Source organism: Mytilus galloprovincialis, chromosome 2 (assembly GCF_965363235.1).
Source record: "Mytilus galloprovincialis chromosome 2, xbMytGall1.hap1.1, whole genome shotgun sequence".
Taxonomy (NCBI): domain Eukaryota; kingdom Metazoa; phylum Mollusca; class Bivalvia; order Mytilida; family Mytilidae; genus Mytilus; species Mytilus galloprovincialis.
The window spans coordinates 98,393,249-98,410,808 of record NC_134839.1 but is presented as its reverse complement, the minus strand read 5'-3'; the positions used below and the strand labels follow the sequence as shown (position 1 = coordinate 98,410,808).

Here is a 17,560-nt window from a genome sequence, read left to right as displayed (position 1 = left end):
ATAAGTCTTGTGTAGATGAAACGCGCGTCTGGGGTTTAAATCTATGAGCCTGGTACCTTTGATAACTATTGTCATTGATTTTTATTTGAAGTAGGAAGAGGAAGGGTGGCGCCTTCAAACTAGTACCACCACGCCAAATTTTGTATTTGCCTATCTTGAGCGAGTAACCTGTGATTTAGAAGTTATCGTTTAAATTGTTTTTATTTGTCATTAAGGGGCTTTTTATCGCTGACTACGAGGTATGGATTTTCTTCATTGTTGAAAGCTGTACATTGTCTTATTTTCATATCAAATATACATGAAAGTAAAACGCAAGATTTTTTTTTATTTTGGAAAATGTATATCAAATCGACTTCATATGAGTACAAAACAGGTACCAATTTAAATACCGAATGATATGCATCAACCAAACTCATCAAATAAAGAATGTATTATTAAAACGATTGTTTTACTAGATTGTTTTACTGTTTCAGAAACATCATTTAAAAATAGTTTGAAAGTTTCTTTAAAATGTCTTTGAAGAATAAACATGATGTTTCAACACTTTAACCGAGTTGATACGTTTCCCTCAGTTTTAGTTTGTAACCCGGATTTTTTTTTTTTTTTTTTTAGTCTATCGATTTATGAATTTTGAACAGCGGTATACTACTGTTGCCTTTATTTAATACTTTCTAAAGTGATTAATTCTGAACATAGATAATAAAAGAGAGATAAACTTTTTAGGAGTACAAATCTCAACGCAGTGCATTATGACGAAGCTAATGTAACATTCAATGGGAAGAGTTATATTTTTGAGAGACAAGCTGATGGCATATACCAAAACAAATATCTTGGCGAATTGCGTTTTTCAAGTAATGGCACCAACAGTAAGTAGAAACATATTTGATATAATAACTAAACACAGTAACGACATTTAATTGTCCCCTTCACACGTTATATGATTTATTCAAATAACATCAGAATCTTTTTGATTGCTCTGGTCTTTTATCAGTTAGGAAAAAAAAAACCAATATGAAATAAGCAATGAAATGTAGAACTTTTGTTGGATCGTTTGTTGCATGCATGGGCCCTCTTGATTGATTGATTGATTGGTAGGTGTACAACGCCACTTTTAGCACTTCAATACAGAAAGCGTTTTTCTGTGTAAAAAGTTAACCTATTGTAAAGAGTATTTCTCTGTATCTTGTTTTTTTTTGTGTAATTCAAATTCAAAACCTTAAAACATTTTTCTTACGGCTAACAGGTAATGACTACTACAGAGGCGAAGTCAGGATTAAATGAATTGACCAATATGAATGTTTTGGTCACACATTTTTAACATTATAAGGAATTAAATGCGTCATATCAGCGAGAGGTTGAGGTAGCTATAAAACCAGGTTAATACACCATTTTTAACATAAGGAAATGCCTGTACGAAATCAGGAATATGATGGCTGTTGTTCATTCGTTTGATTTGTTTGAGCTTTAGATTTTGGTAATAGGACACATACACATCGTATTGACATGATTAGTCAATCATTTCGTGATAGTGACAGTAAAACTTATGTAGCATCGATGTCGTATCTTTGTTGGTGCACTTTTAAAGAAGCATATACCCCTATTTAATGAATTCCGTGTAGTGTGACCATGATCGGGCGTATTATTTACTATTGATGAAAAGATTAAAGTATTTAGATTAGGAGAAACAAGAATTTCAAAGACAGTATCTATAATTTTAAATGCTTCACAATATGCCTTTTCAGATTTAACATATATTTATATCGACAAAATTGAAGGCAGAGAGTATTTATATTCAAATGAAACAGGATTACTGATTGCTATAAAATCCATAAACGACAAAAGTTTTGTCAATTTGCATTATAAAGATAACCAGTTACAGCAAATCGAACATTCTGATGGCCCTTTCCTAGTCATGACTTACAACGAGAGAGGTTTCATTAATTGGGCTGAATTAAGAAACGATTCAGGTAATCAACAGGAGAGGTACGTACTATAATAATTTATTATAAAAGTCAGTAATAAGTTTTGATGCATTCTCTTTTTATAAATTGGAAAGATGACTTTTAAGTGATCTCAAATTGTACACATTTTTTCTAAAATTGTTGAACCGTTACGAGGAGTTAAACCGTATCCTTGTCAGTGCTCAAAACAACTTAATGACTTCCATACCTCTTCTTGATATGAATAACTACACATGATGGTTGTCAAGTTTGTAAAATAGCGTCTGCATAATTATATAAAACAAAGACAGAAAAACAAATTTAAGAATATGTATGCAAACTTTTAAATGTGCAGTAATGTTCCAATGTCTATGCATGGGACTTAAACAAACTTTATTTAATTTCTTGTTTCTAGTGTTTAAATGTTTTATTGGTGTCTTTTAAATTTAAGTTGATTTTTTTATATTTCATATAACGTAATTTGAAATTTTCTATTGATTTTGTTACCCGCTGTTTTTAAGGGTCTCACGCATTAGAGACAAATAGCTCAATTAGTATTTATCGTCAAGGAATCAAAATATATATAAGTCCAAATAATTATACCAAAGACTCTCTCTCTCTGTACATATATATATATATACAAATTTGTATGCTTTCTTTAAGAACGTCTTCTAGTTGCTTAAATTCTACTTATCACTTATAAATGAGGCTATGTTTTAAAAGTAGGTTTTATTAATATATTCTTTTACAAAATACAAAGAAATGGTGTTACTGAACTTGTTTTCTGGCTACAAGTTAAAACTGAAATTTTCTTTCACGTTCTTTAAATAAGATTTTGCAATAAGAGTTATATTATATGGTTAGTCAAAACATTGTATGGAATTATAGCAAATGCTTGGTATTCGTAAAAACAGTCTTGAAAAAATAATTAATCAGATATTTTTCATTATTTACTTCTCTTTATATCCCAAATATGTAGATTTGAGCAAAGGACTACCTCTTGAGTGTAATGCTACTTTTTACAATCCAAAATATAAGTATACAGAAAATCGACGTACGATGAAATACAAAAAAAATATGCTAAAAAATAATGTATATTCAAAAAAACAAAATATGCAAGCAGTCTAAAAACTCTTAGTCAGTCTTTAATGCATTAGGTCAAAGATCATTTAAATAGGCTGGTTATGATTATTGATTTTACGTTTTGGTGCATGACAGGATAGCGTGCATGCCATTTTGCAACTATAGATTCATTCGCGATATTTGTAGGTGTGCAAAAGTGATAAGGGATTAACATAATATTATATATATTGCTTCCCTGCTAGCATAGATTTGATTTTATATTCAACCTAACGTCTATTTACTGTATACCGCTATCGTATATAATGTCTAGTTCTTCGCTTTAATCTACATAATGATAATTAGATCAAGACAAAGTTGTTTTGTTTTAAGCTTAAACACCCACATTGACCTCAAGTTTTGCATTTGTATGTGTATGATGATGTATTGAATTTAAAAAGGTTATACTAAAATATAATTGAAAAATATCAATGAAAAATATAAATGTTAAAAAAATATTTTTGTGTTTTGAGTTGTATAATAATTGAGCTATTATTTCATTAGTATATATGACTATGATGTGGACAACGACTGGTTGATATCGTCAGATGTAAATGGAAAGATTACAAACTATGAATACAACAGTGACAACTCTTTAAAGCGGATAAAATATTCATCTGGATCTATAGAAGAATTTGAATATTACACTCAAGGATGGTTGAAAAGTATTGAACTGATTACGAATGGCACACAAATGGCTAACAAGGTGTATACCTTTATGGGTGAAGCAACAGTTATGACGTTAACTCAACCGGACAATGTGACACTGACACTAACTTACGATGAAAATGGAGAAATTGCTTTACGTAACCGATTTGGATTCTCAACTGAAAAAATTCAGAGAACAGAGCATGATAAAATAGTATCCCAAGGCGATTTCGTAAGTATAAATATTTGCGAAGAAAATTTCTTCATCATCAAAAATAAACGTATCTTCAGTAACTTTTGCAGAGTGTATTTTGAGTGATGAACTTTACAAATTTGGTTGTCCTGTGATTTTCAATTATTTGTTACATAGAAATGTATGTTGTATCCTCCGGGTGCGGGAATTTCTCGCTACATTGAAGACCTGTTGGTGACCCTCTGCTGTTGTTTTTTATTTGGTCGGGTTGTTGTCTCTTTGACACATTCCCCATTTCCATTCTCAATTTTATGTTAAGGTAGCACAATAAAATGATTTTTTCACTTCCAATCTCCTACCTTTTAAAATGCTGTTACGTTCTTAAGACTGCATATAAATTAATAAAAGAGGCATATATAGATAGATAAAAGATTAATTTTTTAAATGAATGCAATGTTTTTGTTACGCAATCATTATGTAATCAATTATTATGCAATAAATGACAAAATCTTGGTCAGTTTACTTGATTGAATTAAGCTCTATCATCTTCTTAGGAAGAAAGATAAGAAGTTAGCAATATCCTTTAACTTTACTTTCTGATATAAAGATGATGTTCTCTCACTAAATAATTCAAAATTTGGTGACTATGTTGACCACATTTATCCAATCGAACTAGAGATAAAGGATACAACAGATACAGTTTAGTCAGCCTTATATCTTGACTTACATTTAGAAGTTGACAATGAGGGTCGGTTGAAAACAAAACTTTACGACAAAAGAGATGATTTCAGCTTTCCAATTATGTACTTTACATTTCTTAGTAGCAACATTCAAGCAGCACCTGCACACGTGTATATATCTCCCTAATTGATACGATATTCCCGTGCTTGCATTTCCTATCATGATTTTCTTGATAGAGGGTTGCTGCTCACACGGAAGCTATTAAACCAAGAGTTTCAAATGGTGATGTTGAAATCATCCCTTCGTATTTTTTTCGGACGCCATCACGAGTTGGTTGGCCGTTGATGAATAACCGTTTCACAGATGTCATCGGATATATTCCTTACGTCTTAACTACAATCCCCTTCCCTTTCATGAATGTGACCTACCGAATTAGACTATTTACCGAATTTGTTATAGCATGAACAACACGACGGGTCGACGGGTGCCACATGTGGAGCAGGTTCTGCTTACTCTTCCAGAGCACCTGAGATCACCCCCAGTTTTTGTTGGGGTTCGTGTTGCTTTTTCTTCAGTTTGATATGTTGTGTCATGTGTGCTATTATTTGTCTGTTTGTCTTTTACATTTTCAACCATGGCGTTGTCAGTTTATTTTCGATTTATGAGTTTGACTGTCCCTCTGGTATCTTTCGTCCCTCCATAACTGTACACAAAATTATAACGAAATCTTAATCAACACAACAGGAGCTTCAAAAGAGTGTCTCAAATTATCACTATCGTATTCTATTCTTTCATAAATCTGTAATTAGTGTAAACATCCTTACCACAACTAAAAGTAGATAAATTTGATCAATACATTCTATCATAAATCTGAGACATGCTTTTGTAGATAATGTCTCTAGGAACAACATATAATAAAACAACCCTTTCGTGGTATCCATGGAGAAGCTAATTCCAATCGAAAGAGGAAATTTCTTGTAAAATTTGGAAGACACAGTAAACATTATAATTGATTACATAATTGTTGTATAATAATAACATTGTATTACTTTGAAGAGTAATCTGTTAGCTATCCATAAATACCACTTTTATTAATTTTCAAGCATTATACCAAAAGTTGCAGCAATTTTAAACTGGGGAATTGGAGGTATAAAATCTTTTTATTGTTCTACCTTTAAAGTCATTCTTAATTAACTTATTATTCATATTTCCTTAAAGGTTGATGTTTTTTTTTACATTTATAACTAATTAAACAATGTATTTTGTTCGCACTCTTTACAGATAGTTTCTAAAAACATATATGATGAACTGACGAACTCAGTATTATGCGAAGATGCTAACGGGGATTTTTTGACTATATCGTACAATGATAACGGGCGTGTTACAGTTGTGAAGGATAGCGACAATAATGCGTATTCAGTGTCATACAATCCTGACGGCAAGATAAGGACTGTCTTGTACCCAGATAAAACTACAGAAGAATATGCTTATGAAAAAAATGAACGAATTTTTAAAAGTAGATCTGGGCAAAACATTAGATCTGAAATAGATGATAATGGAAATGTTCTTGTAAAAGACTTTGGAAACGATCGCGTTTATTCATTTTCTTACGATGAACAGCATAGGTTGAAGGAGGCAAGAAAGGAAATAGGAACAACTTCCATTGGCTATAATTCTAATGGTTTACCAGAGTATGTCAAGTTTCAATACTTTGAAAAAGATATATATGTAAACTATAGTCTTAACGAAAATTTTCAGAAATCCAGTATGAAATTGTCTTTAGAGGGGTATGATGTAAATTATGAATACAATTCAAGAAATTTGCTTACACGGGTAATCAATGCTTACGACAACACAAGTTTGTTGAAGGTTGAATATAACGAAAAGATGCAATTGAAGAAAAAGATATTAGGTAACGGTGCTGAAACTGTGTACACCTACTTTGTGGGTACGGACCTGCTAAAAGGTGTATATAACTACCTACCAAATGGAAATCTAAGCACAAAATTTGAGTATTTATACGACCTACGACAGAGAAGAATATCGCTGAAAACAATGGATGGCAACTGGAAATTTCGATATGATCCATCTGGGCAATTAACGTACGTCAAACATCCAGATGGCACTGTGAAAACATTACAGTATGATAAACGTAAAAATCGAAAAGTTGTTACTATTAATGATGTTAGTAAAGAATATACTGTTAACTCATTAAATCAATATACAAAATATGGAAACGATCAGACGTTCAAACACGATGAAAATGGTAATTTAATCTCAAAAGATAGACCAACAAAAGAAGATTTTATATTTAATGTTGAAAATCAGTTAGTTCAATTCAGAACACCAGATAACGAATGCACGCTGGAGTATGACGGTCTCAAGAATCTTGTACGAAAAAGTTGTGAAAATGAACGTACAGAATATGTGGTTGATTCATTTGGGCGATTTGGACAAGATATTTTAGCAGAGGTAATGTATACCCTATATAAAGTGTATCGACAAGTAGTAGGTATTCCCATGGGCACTAACTTTGCCACTTAGATAGCAGAGATGTATTCCTGTATTGCTATGAATCTCAGTTTATGACCAGACTCAGTTTAGACACGTCATTGTTACATTTGGTTGATACATTAAACCATTCCTACCGTTATATTGATGATATTTTTTGTTGAATAATCAAGAGTTCTCTAAATATACTACCGAAATTTACTCAAAAGAACTTACTTTATTTAAATCTAACATAAACAGCAGTTGTTTTCCTTTTCTAGATTGAGACATTTCAATTTCTAAAGGGAAACTCCATACTAAAATTTACGACGAAAGAGACGATTTTTCATTCCCTATTGTTAATTATTCCTTTTTTAGACGGCGATGTTCCTTTGGCTCCATCATACGTTGTTTATATATTCTAACTCGTTTGGTATGTCCGTATGTGTAGTGATGTCATATATTTTTTAACGTACGTTATCAATGCATCAGTGGTAAATTATTAAGTCAGTGATTTCGATATAATAAATTATTTAAAACTTTTACTAAATTCTTTCATAGATACAAAGGTTGATTACTAAATGTTGGCTAGAAAACTTATTAAAAATGGTATTTCACGTTCTAAATTTTACGGTAATATTGTATTAAAAGCGCGGAAATCACTTTATGATCCGTATAATTTAAAAAAAACTTATTGGTAAGGGTTATCAGTGCTGTTCAACTTTGTACTTGTTTTGACTTTCGAACTTTTATATCTGGGCGTCACTGGTGGGTCTTGTATGGACGAGGCGCGCTTCTGTCGTATTGAATTTTAAACCTGATGCCTTTTGTTAGCTATTATTCATGTGTTTCTTTGTCTAATATGTTCTCCTATTTATTTGTATTGTAGTCCTGCAATTTTATGTTGTCATTATAATGTTATATTTAACATTTCCATTAAAGCACGAGGTTTGGCATGCCACAACAATCAGGTTCAACCCACCATTTTTTTCTTTAAAAATGTCCTGTACCAAGTCAGGAATATGGCCATTGTTATATTATAGTTCGTTTCTGTGTGTGTTACATTTTAACGTTGTGTTTCCGTTGTGTCGATTGTTTTCTCTTATATTTGAGTGTGAATTCACATTACTATAAGACGTGTCACGGTACTTTTCTATCTCAAATTTATGTATTTGATTTTGATGTTATATTTGTTATTCTCATAGGATTTTGTCTAATGCTTAGTCCGTTTCTGTGTGTGTTACATTTTAATGTTGTGTCGTTGTTTCCCTCTAATATTTAATGTTTTTCCCTCAGTTTTAGTTTGTTACCCCGATTTTGTTTTTTGTCCATCGATTTACGAGTTTTGAACAGCGGTATACTACTGTTGCCTTTCTTTATCTTACCAATGTTGCAATTAGAACTTTGAATAAAGTTTACATTGGCACTAATATCGATGTTGCCATCAGCAAATTAAAACAACTAAATTTGTATTTTCTTTTGAAACGGGATGTTAAGAGACACACACATACGTTCATTTTTATCTATATAGAGGTAAACTCCTAACTATCCTACTGCCTGTCGAAATATTTATTTTTGGCATTGCACAAGTCATGTCTTCTTTGACTGTCCATGACGTTAAAATACTAAATCAATGGAAAGTGTTTTAATTGACTTTAGTCTCTGATGCATGATTTTTTTTAAAATTATTTATTGGTTTGGCTTTTAACTAGCTGTCAGTAACTGCGAGTACTCTCAAATCGTACTTAACTATCGTTAATTTGACCTGTTGATACTATTTGTAATGCTTTTTTTTTTGTTATTTAATGTTAACACGGATCTTGTCTATATACCAGCTTTGATTGGTTGGAATTACTACAAATTTTCTATAAACATCAAAATTACTTCATTTCTCCTTAAATACTGTTCTGGCACCTGCATATGAAGAACACTAAGTTTTATCGAGCACCAATTGTATAGTTTTATTGTTCATATTCACCCCATATTACCAAGTTTTAGATTAATTTTATTTATATACAAGAAATATCGTGATATTCCTAAACGGAAAATATACACACAGAAGAAGTATACTTAACAACAAAATTATTTTCATTTACCTGTGTATAATATGACGTTATTTTTTTCTAAAGTTGATGTTTTTAAAATTGTTTGACCTTTCACAACGGTTTTATACTTTTATCTTAGTTATTCATCCCTTATTTTTATAACTATGCATTTGCATTGTAACACAGATCAAATGCATTCGTTCATTGTGTGTTAATTTGTGTCACTTCGTCTTTTGGTTGAATTAAGCCTTCCGATTGATATTTTATAGTGTATCTTTCTATGTTGTGATGTTATACTATTGTTTGGTGCCATTAAAACGTTTAATCCCGCTGCAATTGTTTGCACCTGTCCTAAGTCAGGAATCAAATGTTCAATGGTTGTCGTCTGTTTATGTGGTTCATAAGTGTTTCTCGTTTCTCGTTTTTATATAGATTAGACCGTTGGTTTTCCTATGCTTCCGGGTTCGGAATTGTCATTTAGACGGTTGAATGGACAAAGTTTAGCGATTAACTGCATGTAATAAGACTATAAAATTTAACTTTGGACCTAATTTATATAACAATCATAGACATATTTTCACACATAAGTCATCGTATCAAAACCTAGAGATACAAACATTACAATATTCTTTTTTTAGAAAACAGCAAAATAAAAAAAAAAGATACAAAAAGAATTTTGTTTGCAAATGTGCACTATGTGTTTGGATATTTTTTTAGTCTTGTGGTTGTATGTTTTTTGCCATTGCGTTCTTGGTGTATCTCGACTTAAATTTTGAATGGCCTCTTTATATCTATCTCTTGTTTTGGTAATCACTCCATGATACTGATTTATGTCCCCATATGTGGCATTGGATACGCAACTATGTAATATAATTTTTAAAAGCCAACACATAATCACTAGTGGTAGGCAGATGGTCGTAACGTAAAGTTACGGTTAGCCATAAAATGAGAGACAATTCTGGAGGTCAGTTTTTCTTTTCCGATTTTCGTGCAGTAAAATGTGTATTTGAGCCAAACTGCTTGTCTCTTGCATACTATTCGTCAGTACATTGATATTGAAACACAATTTGATATATAAAATCATTCCCATTTTCGTAAAATAGTCATTCAAAATTCGAACATGATGGTCGTAACTAAAACAACAAAAATGTTGAGGATGGTCGTAATGTAAACTGTGATGGTCGTAACTCTTCATTAAATAGGACCGAATAAGGCACGTGAAGAGTTTTAAACATGTCTTTTATTATATAAATAAAGTATGATATATTTGGGAAGTTTTTGATTTTACATACAACAAAAAATAAAGCAATTTCGGTCCGTTTAACACTTTGATATCAATTCAAAATTTTAAAAAGTTTTCATTTTTTTTGTTTACTGTTTTTGAAATTTCCCCAAATAATAAAAACTAAAAGGGGTAAAGAAAGTACCTGTAAAGTGCGAAACGGAAAAAAAGTGGAACGAATCGAACGAAACAATACAAAATGAAATGAACAGTCACTGTTACTTAAAATATAAAAATAAAATATAGTAAGGAATAAAAAAGCACGAAATGTATCAAATCATTTTTAACTACAAAATAAAAGATATTATTTTTTTTTAAAAAGGCGTGTTTAACAAATTAAACATCACATGAAATCACAGTATTCTGGTTGGTTTTTTTTAAGATTTTGCATCTATTGAAAAAATAAACTTTTTAAAACTATTTGAGGGTGAAATAAAAAAAAATCTACAATCTAAAATTGTTACATTGAGTCGAAAGAGCATTAGTTAGGAATCAATAAGCTAAAAATATTGATAGGTTTACGGAGGTCTATATATCAAGACTAGACCATACTCGCGACATCGCGGGTCCGTACCGGTATTAAAGAACATACGCCTTATTTTAGTCTGGATTTTTAGAAGTCGTATTGTCATTTGGTAAAGTCAAGTTGCTTATAGGGGTGCACAATTATTCCCTGTACAATGTCATAGCCGTGTTCTAAGCGACACGTACAGTACATATAGGTCATAAATTGATTTGTTAAATGACATCAAATCGTTAACTACTGATGGGTGCCGTAGGAGGTCTACAGGAGCTTTGAGCGAGGATTGCTTGACATGGGTTGGAATGCTGAATCCATGGGGTCGTAATGAACTTTGTGGTAGCTTCGACGTATGAGATTGTTGATATCTGTTCTACACTGCTATCAGCTATACATACAGTAACTGAACTTAAGAAAGAAATCAAATACATGTATGAGAAGCTTGTAGCCAGGATAATATTAAAAGATAGAACTTTCATGATGATTCAACTCAGCGTGCTGGTCTTAAAACAGAACACATTTATATAATATATATAAACATACAACATAAACATTATTTTCAACCTATATGTACGTGAAAGTTGCCGCAGTACGATGATTAAGTTATACCTTGTTATATTATCCTGGCTTCAAGCTACTAATATCTTACTCTTAAATTCAGCGCATGTAGCAGTGTAAAATATATATCAACAATATTCCTACTTTCGAGGTTAACACAATGTTCGTTGCGACACCATGGATTCAGTTTTCATTCCGTACCAATACTTATAACTAATATCAATGATATACTGCAATATATGATCGTCATGCAATCGATAAAAAAAAAACAACACGTTAAAAACAGCAGGACTGAGAAGATCATTTTTGGATTTACCTTCATCAAGAACGACCAAAAAGCTGAATATTTGAAGGCCAATGGTATAAGAACTGCAATAGTTGAATAAAAGATGATTGTTCAAAATTGTACGTTCATAAATTTCATCTGCCGACATGAATGCATATAATTAAAAGTCGTAAATAAAAACAAATATTCTAAAAACAAATATGAGGGAATACACGTGTATTGAACAATTGAATGTATTAACGTACAATATAAAAAAATATACTAATAAGCTCATCATAGATACCAGGATTGAAATTTTATATTTACGCAAGACACGCGTTTCGTCTACAAAAGACTCATCAGTGGCGCTCGAATAAAAAAAATGTTAAAAAAGCCAATGTTAAAGTACGAAGTTGAAGAGCATTGAGGACCAAAAATTCCTAAAAGTTTTGCCAAATACAGCTAAGGCAGTCTATTCCTGAGGTAGAAAAGCCTTATACTCAACCCTAACAGACAATTTTGCTACTGCGAGTTGATCATTTTCACTGTTAATCCTAAATGATGGGCGTTTGGAATATATCAGAACTGTGAATGTTTTATGATTCATTAACTAATTTTCTGCATACCATTATTAGAGTTACAAATAATATTGTTCGTAGTAAACCATATATGACACCCGAGTTTATCAACATGGTTATGTGCACAGTTCTTTTAAAATACTTTGATAAAAGTTCGTCTAAATACTCGAGTTACGACCATCTTTCAAAAATTACCACCATCTTGTGTCGGCTATGACCATCATCAAAAATACTATAGTTGACATTACGACCATCGCATACTAAAAAGTTACGACCATCATGCTCGAATTTTTGGGTGACTATTCTACGAAAATTGGTATGATTTTATGTATCAATTTGTGTTTCAATATCAAAGCACTCACGAATAGTGTGTATGAGGCAAACGGTTTGGCTCAAATGAACCCTTTACTGCACGAAAATTGGAAAAGAAAAACTTATCCCTAGAGTTGTCTCCCATTTTCGACTAACCGTAACTTAATGCAACGACCATCTGATAATGCAGATGTTTACGATTGCATGTCTCAGTACTTCTCTTGTTGAAACTTACTATAATAAAATTAACGGTACCAATTTTCTTGCACCAGATGCGCATTTCGACAATACATGTCTCTTCAGTGATGATCGTGGCCAAAATGTTTGAAATCCAAAGCTTATATAAAAGATGAAGAGCTATAATCCAAAAGGTCCAAAAAGTATAGCCGAATAACATGTGCTTTTTTCGTTCGAAAATGAAAATCACAGAAACATTTCTGATAATAACATTGAAAATAAACGGACTAATATGACATTTGAAATAAGACATCTATGATGAATATTCTACATAGACTAGTACATAGAATAGTTATACATTTGCAAAAATGAGGACAGATGTTTCAAAATGGTCACCGATTTTTATTCTAAATGAATTAAACAAAAACACTTGTCATTTATTTCAACTATACAAAAATACAGGTTATAAAAGAATTGACCTGCTTTGAAAATCAAATTAGGTGAAATGTATGGATGTTTTTTTTCCGTTATTATACGTGTTTCAACTAACTGATAGGCATCATAACAAGGTATATCATTCTTTTTTTTACTGGATAAACATAAGATAAATCGATTATACTTTTTTTTTGTTTTAAATATGTCAACTTTTCTTTCATAACACTCGATTGGACTAACAGATAACTCACCATGGCGAATCTACAGATACCCAACTATATTTCCATGGCAGTGATCAATTAGGATTGATTGCTATGAAGAATAAAAATGGATATTACTATTACCAATTTGATCCAATGGGGTAGGTTTTTTTATTTCGCTTTTAACAACAAAAAAAGTCCCGTTTCATTATGGTTACAACACCAATTGTATGTTATACATATATTGTCTGGCTTTTATGCTCCTCGTAAAAACTTTGGCAGCATATAGTATTTGCTTTACCGCTTGTCTTTCTATTCGTGTTTCAGACACAAATTGTTTCGGTTAAACTTCAATATTCATTTCTTAATTGTAATTAAACTTATACCGAAGGAATATAATGGAATTGGTTAAAGCCTGTTGAATTTTGGGACAAGGATTTGGGTCATTACTTAAAGTCGAAATAAAATGAAAAAATAGAAATCAACCTAGTATATAGGCTGAAGAACAAGATCGCTTATACTTAAAAATAGAAAAAGAAATCCAAAAATGGTAATATGAATTTCCCTTGCTTGATTGGAACATGATTTATAAGCATGCTGCAAGGTTGATATTGAGTCGGGGTCATCCTATTCTTTTGGGTTTATTGGCTTAGCATCACGATCGCTGCCACTTAAATATAGGAAACATGGTATCTTGTGCGTATGGCAATTCAAATTTCTATTACTTAGTTAGAATGAATGCATATGAAAGATATTGAGGATGGGAATCAGTCTATTATTTGGAGATCTCAAGGGATAAGACCAAGATCGCTGCTACCTAACAAATATATCATTAAAATAGAAAAAGTAGTTTTTTTGTCTCAATTTTATTTGTTCTTGCTTGATAAGAATGTATCCTTCACAGGACAAGTAACCTTTATATTGGGTTGGTCATAAAGTTAAAGGTCAATGTCACTGTTAAAAAAAAGCAACATTATGAGCTCCTCTGTCTGGATTGGATTGAAACTAATACAAATGAGAGCTACGGGGGAGGGAAATAAGCCTATATGATTTAGGGTCAATAGATTAAAGTTCAGTACAACTTGCAAGTCAATAATTCATCATTGATGATACTTAGCTTTGACAAAATTGAAATATATTGGCTGCTAAAATCGATTATATTATTTCACTTTCATTGATGATTGAACAAAAAAGATCATATATATCTCGTAGCTAGTGCCCCTTTAAAGCAGTTTAAAAATATTTAACATCCTCATTTTACACAGATAATTTTATTGATAAAAGCGTGCAAAATGTCATGCAGACAATTTAAATTTTATAAACGGGATGAATTCATTACTTAATACATACTGTTAGTAAATTAATCATCAATATAAATACTCCATTAAAAAAGTATACGAATTTCTGTATACATTTTAATGATTCCTATATACATTGTATATTTTGGTATCTATGATACCGCGATATTAAATCTCGATCATTAAATTTACAAAAAAAAAAAAACAATATAAGAGAAAATCAAAACACCAAAAATTTGTCGGCGCATGTTTAAGCACTTTTATTGTGCTGAAGGTAGTGACTATTTTACGAATGTGACATACCGAATTAGACTATTTACATGATTTGTAATAACATAAGCAACACAACGGGTGGAGCAGGATCTGCTTACCCTTCCGGAGCACCTGAGATCACCCCATGTTTATGGTGGGGTTCGTGTTGCTTAGTCTTTCTTCTTCTGTCTTCTGTTCTAGTATTTGTCTGTTTCTCTTTTTATTTTTAGCCATGGCGTTGTCAGTTTATTTTCTATCGATAAGTTTGACTCTCCCTCTGGTATCTTTCGTCCCTCTTTTAATCTTTTTTAACTCTATTTTAATTTCAGATCAGTTGTAGGCATGTTAGATGAAAACGGCTACATTTTGAATTCATACAGATATGATCCGTTTGGAAATATTACGTCAGATATTGAACAGCTACACAATCCATTTACATATATTGGTCAGTGGGGTGTTATGAACATGAAGCAAATCAAAGAACTGTATCTTATGAGAACAAGATGTTATGATTCTGAACATGGACGATTTTTAAGCATGGATCAATTTGCGCTAGACGGAAAAATGAAAAATTTCTATGCTTATGCATACAATAATCCTGTTCATTTTCTAGATCCAAAAGGAAACGTTGCTTTCCTAGTCCCCTTCGTATTCAAAGGAGCGGTGAATTTGGCCTTTTATCTTGGATATAACTATCTGACAAATCAAGAGAGCTCACTAGGAGGTAACATTATGATCATGCATGCTTATAACAATGTACATATGTACTTGAAAATAAGCCTGTATATTTTTTATATTAACACGCGTCCGTTCGTACTTACCTTCATACAATCTTTCATTTATTCGCTTGTCCTTCCATCCGAACTTATGTATATATTGGTCATATAGCTCGCCAACTATATATGTAGTTTTACATACTCCCTTTAATGTTTAGTGATAAGAGTTACCGATCAGTATAATAACAGAAAAGCGCATCGGTGCAACTAATTTATATATATATTTTTTTCACTTTTTATGCCCCATCTACGATAGTAGTAGGGGCATTATGTTTTCTGGTCTGTGCGTCCGTTCGTCCGTCTGTCTGTCTGTTCGTCCGTCTGTCTGTTCGTCCGTCTGTCCCATGTCAGGTTAAAGTTTTTGGTCGAGGTAGTTTTTGATGAAGTTGAAGTCCAATCGACTTCAAACTTTGTACACATGTTCCCTATGATATGATCTTTCAAATTTTAATGCCAAATTAGAGTGTTTACCCCAATTTCACGGTCCATTGAACATAGAAAATGATAGTGCGAGTGGGGCATTCGTGTACTGGGGACACATTTCTTGTTTTGCACTGGGTCGATGCTGTTGTCTACTACAGCTTGTAAATGGTATTATCAATATCATCGATATTAAAAAGATTTATAACTTGCCTTTCTTCCGCTGATACATTTATACATAATTCAGAAACCAAGGTATCAACTTCCTTTGACAAAGAACAAGGTACGATAAGGCCCGTTTTTGGCCCCCCTATTTTCTCATTTTTCTCAAATTCTGTAATGGAAAACTACACGTTACAATATTCCCTAAGGTTTAAAGTTTAAACTATTAATTTTAGAAAATGGCTGCGATGATGGGGGTAAAAGGGCACCAAAAACGTCAAAAGAAGGAAAAATTACGATTTTTGGTCATTGGTTCTTAAACTTTAATAGGGTGCGCCTACGTGACCCAGAGAAAATAACGTCGATTTCCTCAGCAAAAACAGTACTTATGACATTGAAATTAAAACATTCCTGGGTCACGTTGGCGCAGGCACTTAAAAACTAACAATTTGTTGTACAAAACACCTTAAAAGTGAATAATAATTACAATATTTGAATAATAACAGCAAGTTTACCCCCTAACCCCACCCAGTTGCTAAAATTAACGGTTTTGAAGTTCATCCTAACAAACTTAAAGCATTAGGAAATATTCTAACATAAACAGTAGCTTTCAATAACAGAATTTAAAAAATGAAAAAAATAGGGGGCCAAAAACAGGCCTTATCGTACCTTGTCCTTTGCACTAATATTCATTTGGTTATTCTTTTTTGTAATTCCCTTTGGCAATGTATCTTATAAGTACCAGTATTCAATCATTTATAACTTGAATTATTCTCGGCTTTCAAAATTTTAGGGTTGAGTGTTCCTTATGCTGGTGATCTTGAATAGTGCTATTTTCATTTTCCTTAACCACTGACTAAATTTGTTATATAAATATATTTATTGCAAAGCGCTTCTCTTGTTTTAAGTATTGTTCTGATTCATAAGATTGGCGCTTTTTCTTTTACAAAATGTGAAATTTAAAAAAAACATTGGTCAAAAAGCTTTTTATTCGAAATACGAACAAAACAATACAGTATATTTCAATGTAACGTTCATATAGTTAATTTAGTATATATCAAAATTTAGAACTTCTTCTTTTCTTATATTTTGCATACCAGAATTTATGCAAACACGACAAATACTGATAGGCATTCTACATTAACTTTTCTTAAACCAGTAATTATTTTTAGATGTGCTAACAGTTTGCATAGTTTGAAATGGAGGTAC

General features: G+C 31.8%; 1 protein-coding gene across 1 annotated transcript in view; it reads left to right on the top strand.

Annotated features, from left to right (window-relative positions):
- LOC143065048 (uncharacterized) overlaps positions 1–17,560 on the top strand; it is a 101,179-nt gene that overhangs the window by 52,920 nt on the left and 30,699 nt on the right. Inside the window, exons 19-24 of the mRNA XM_076238353.1 lie at positions 724–866; positions 1,743–1,983; positions 3,564–3,939; positions 5,863–7,053; positions 13,486–13,604; positions 15,323–15,717. Coding sequence (XP_076094468.1) covers positions 724–866; positions 1,743–1,983; positions 3,564–3,939; positions 5,863–7,053; positions 13,486–13,604; positions 15,323–15,717 — 2,465 coding nt within the window. The remainder of the gene's footprint in view (positions 1–723; positions 867–1,742; positions 1,984–3,563; positions 3,940–5,862; positions 7,054–13,485; positions 13,605–15,322; positions 15,718–17,560) is intronic.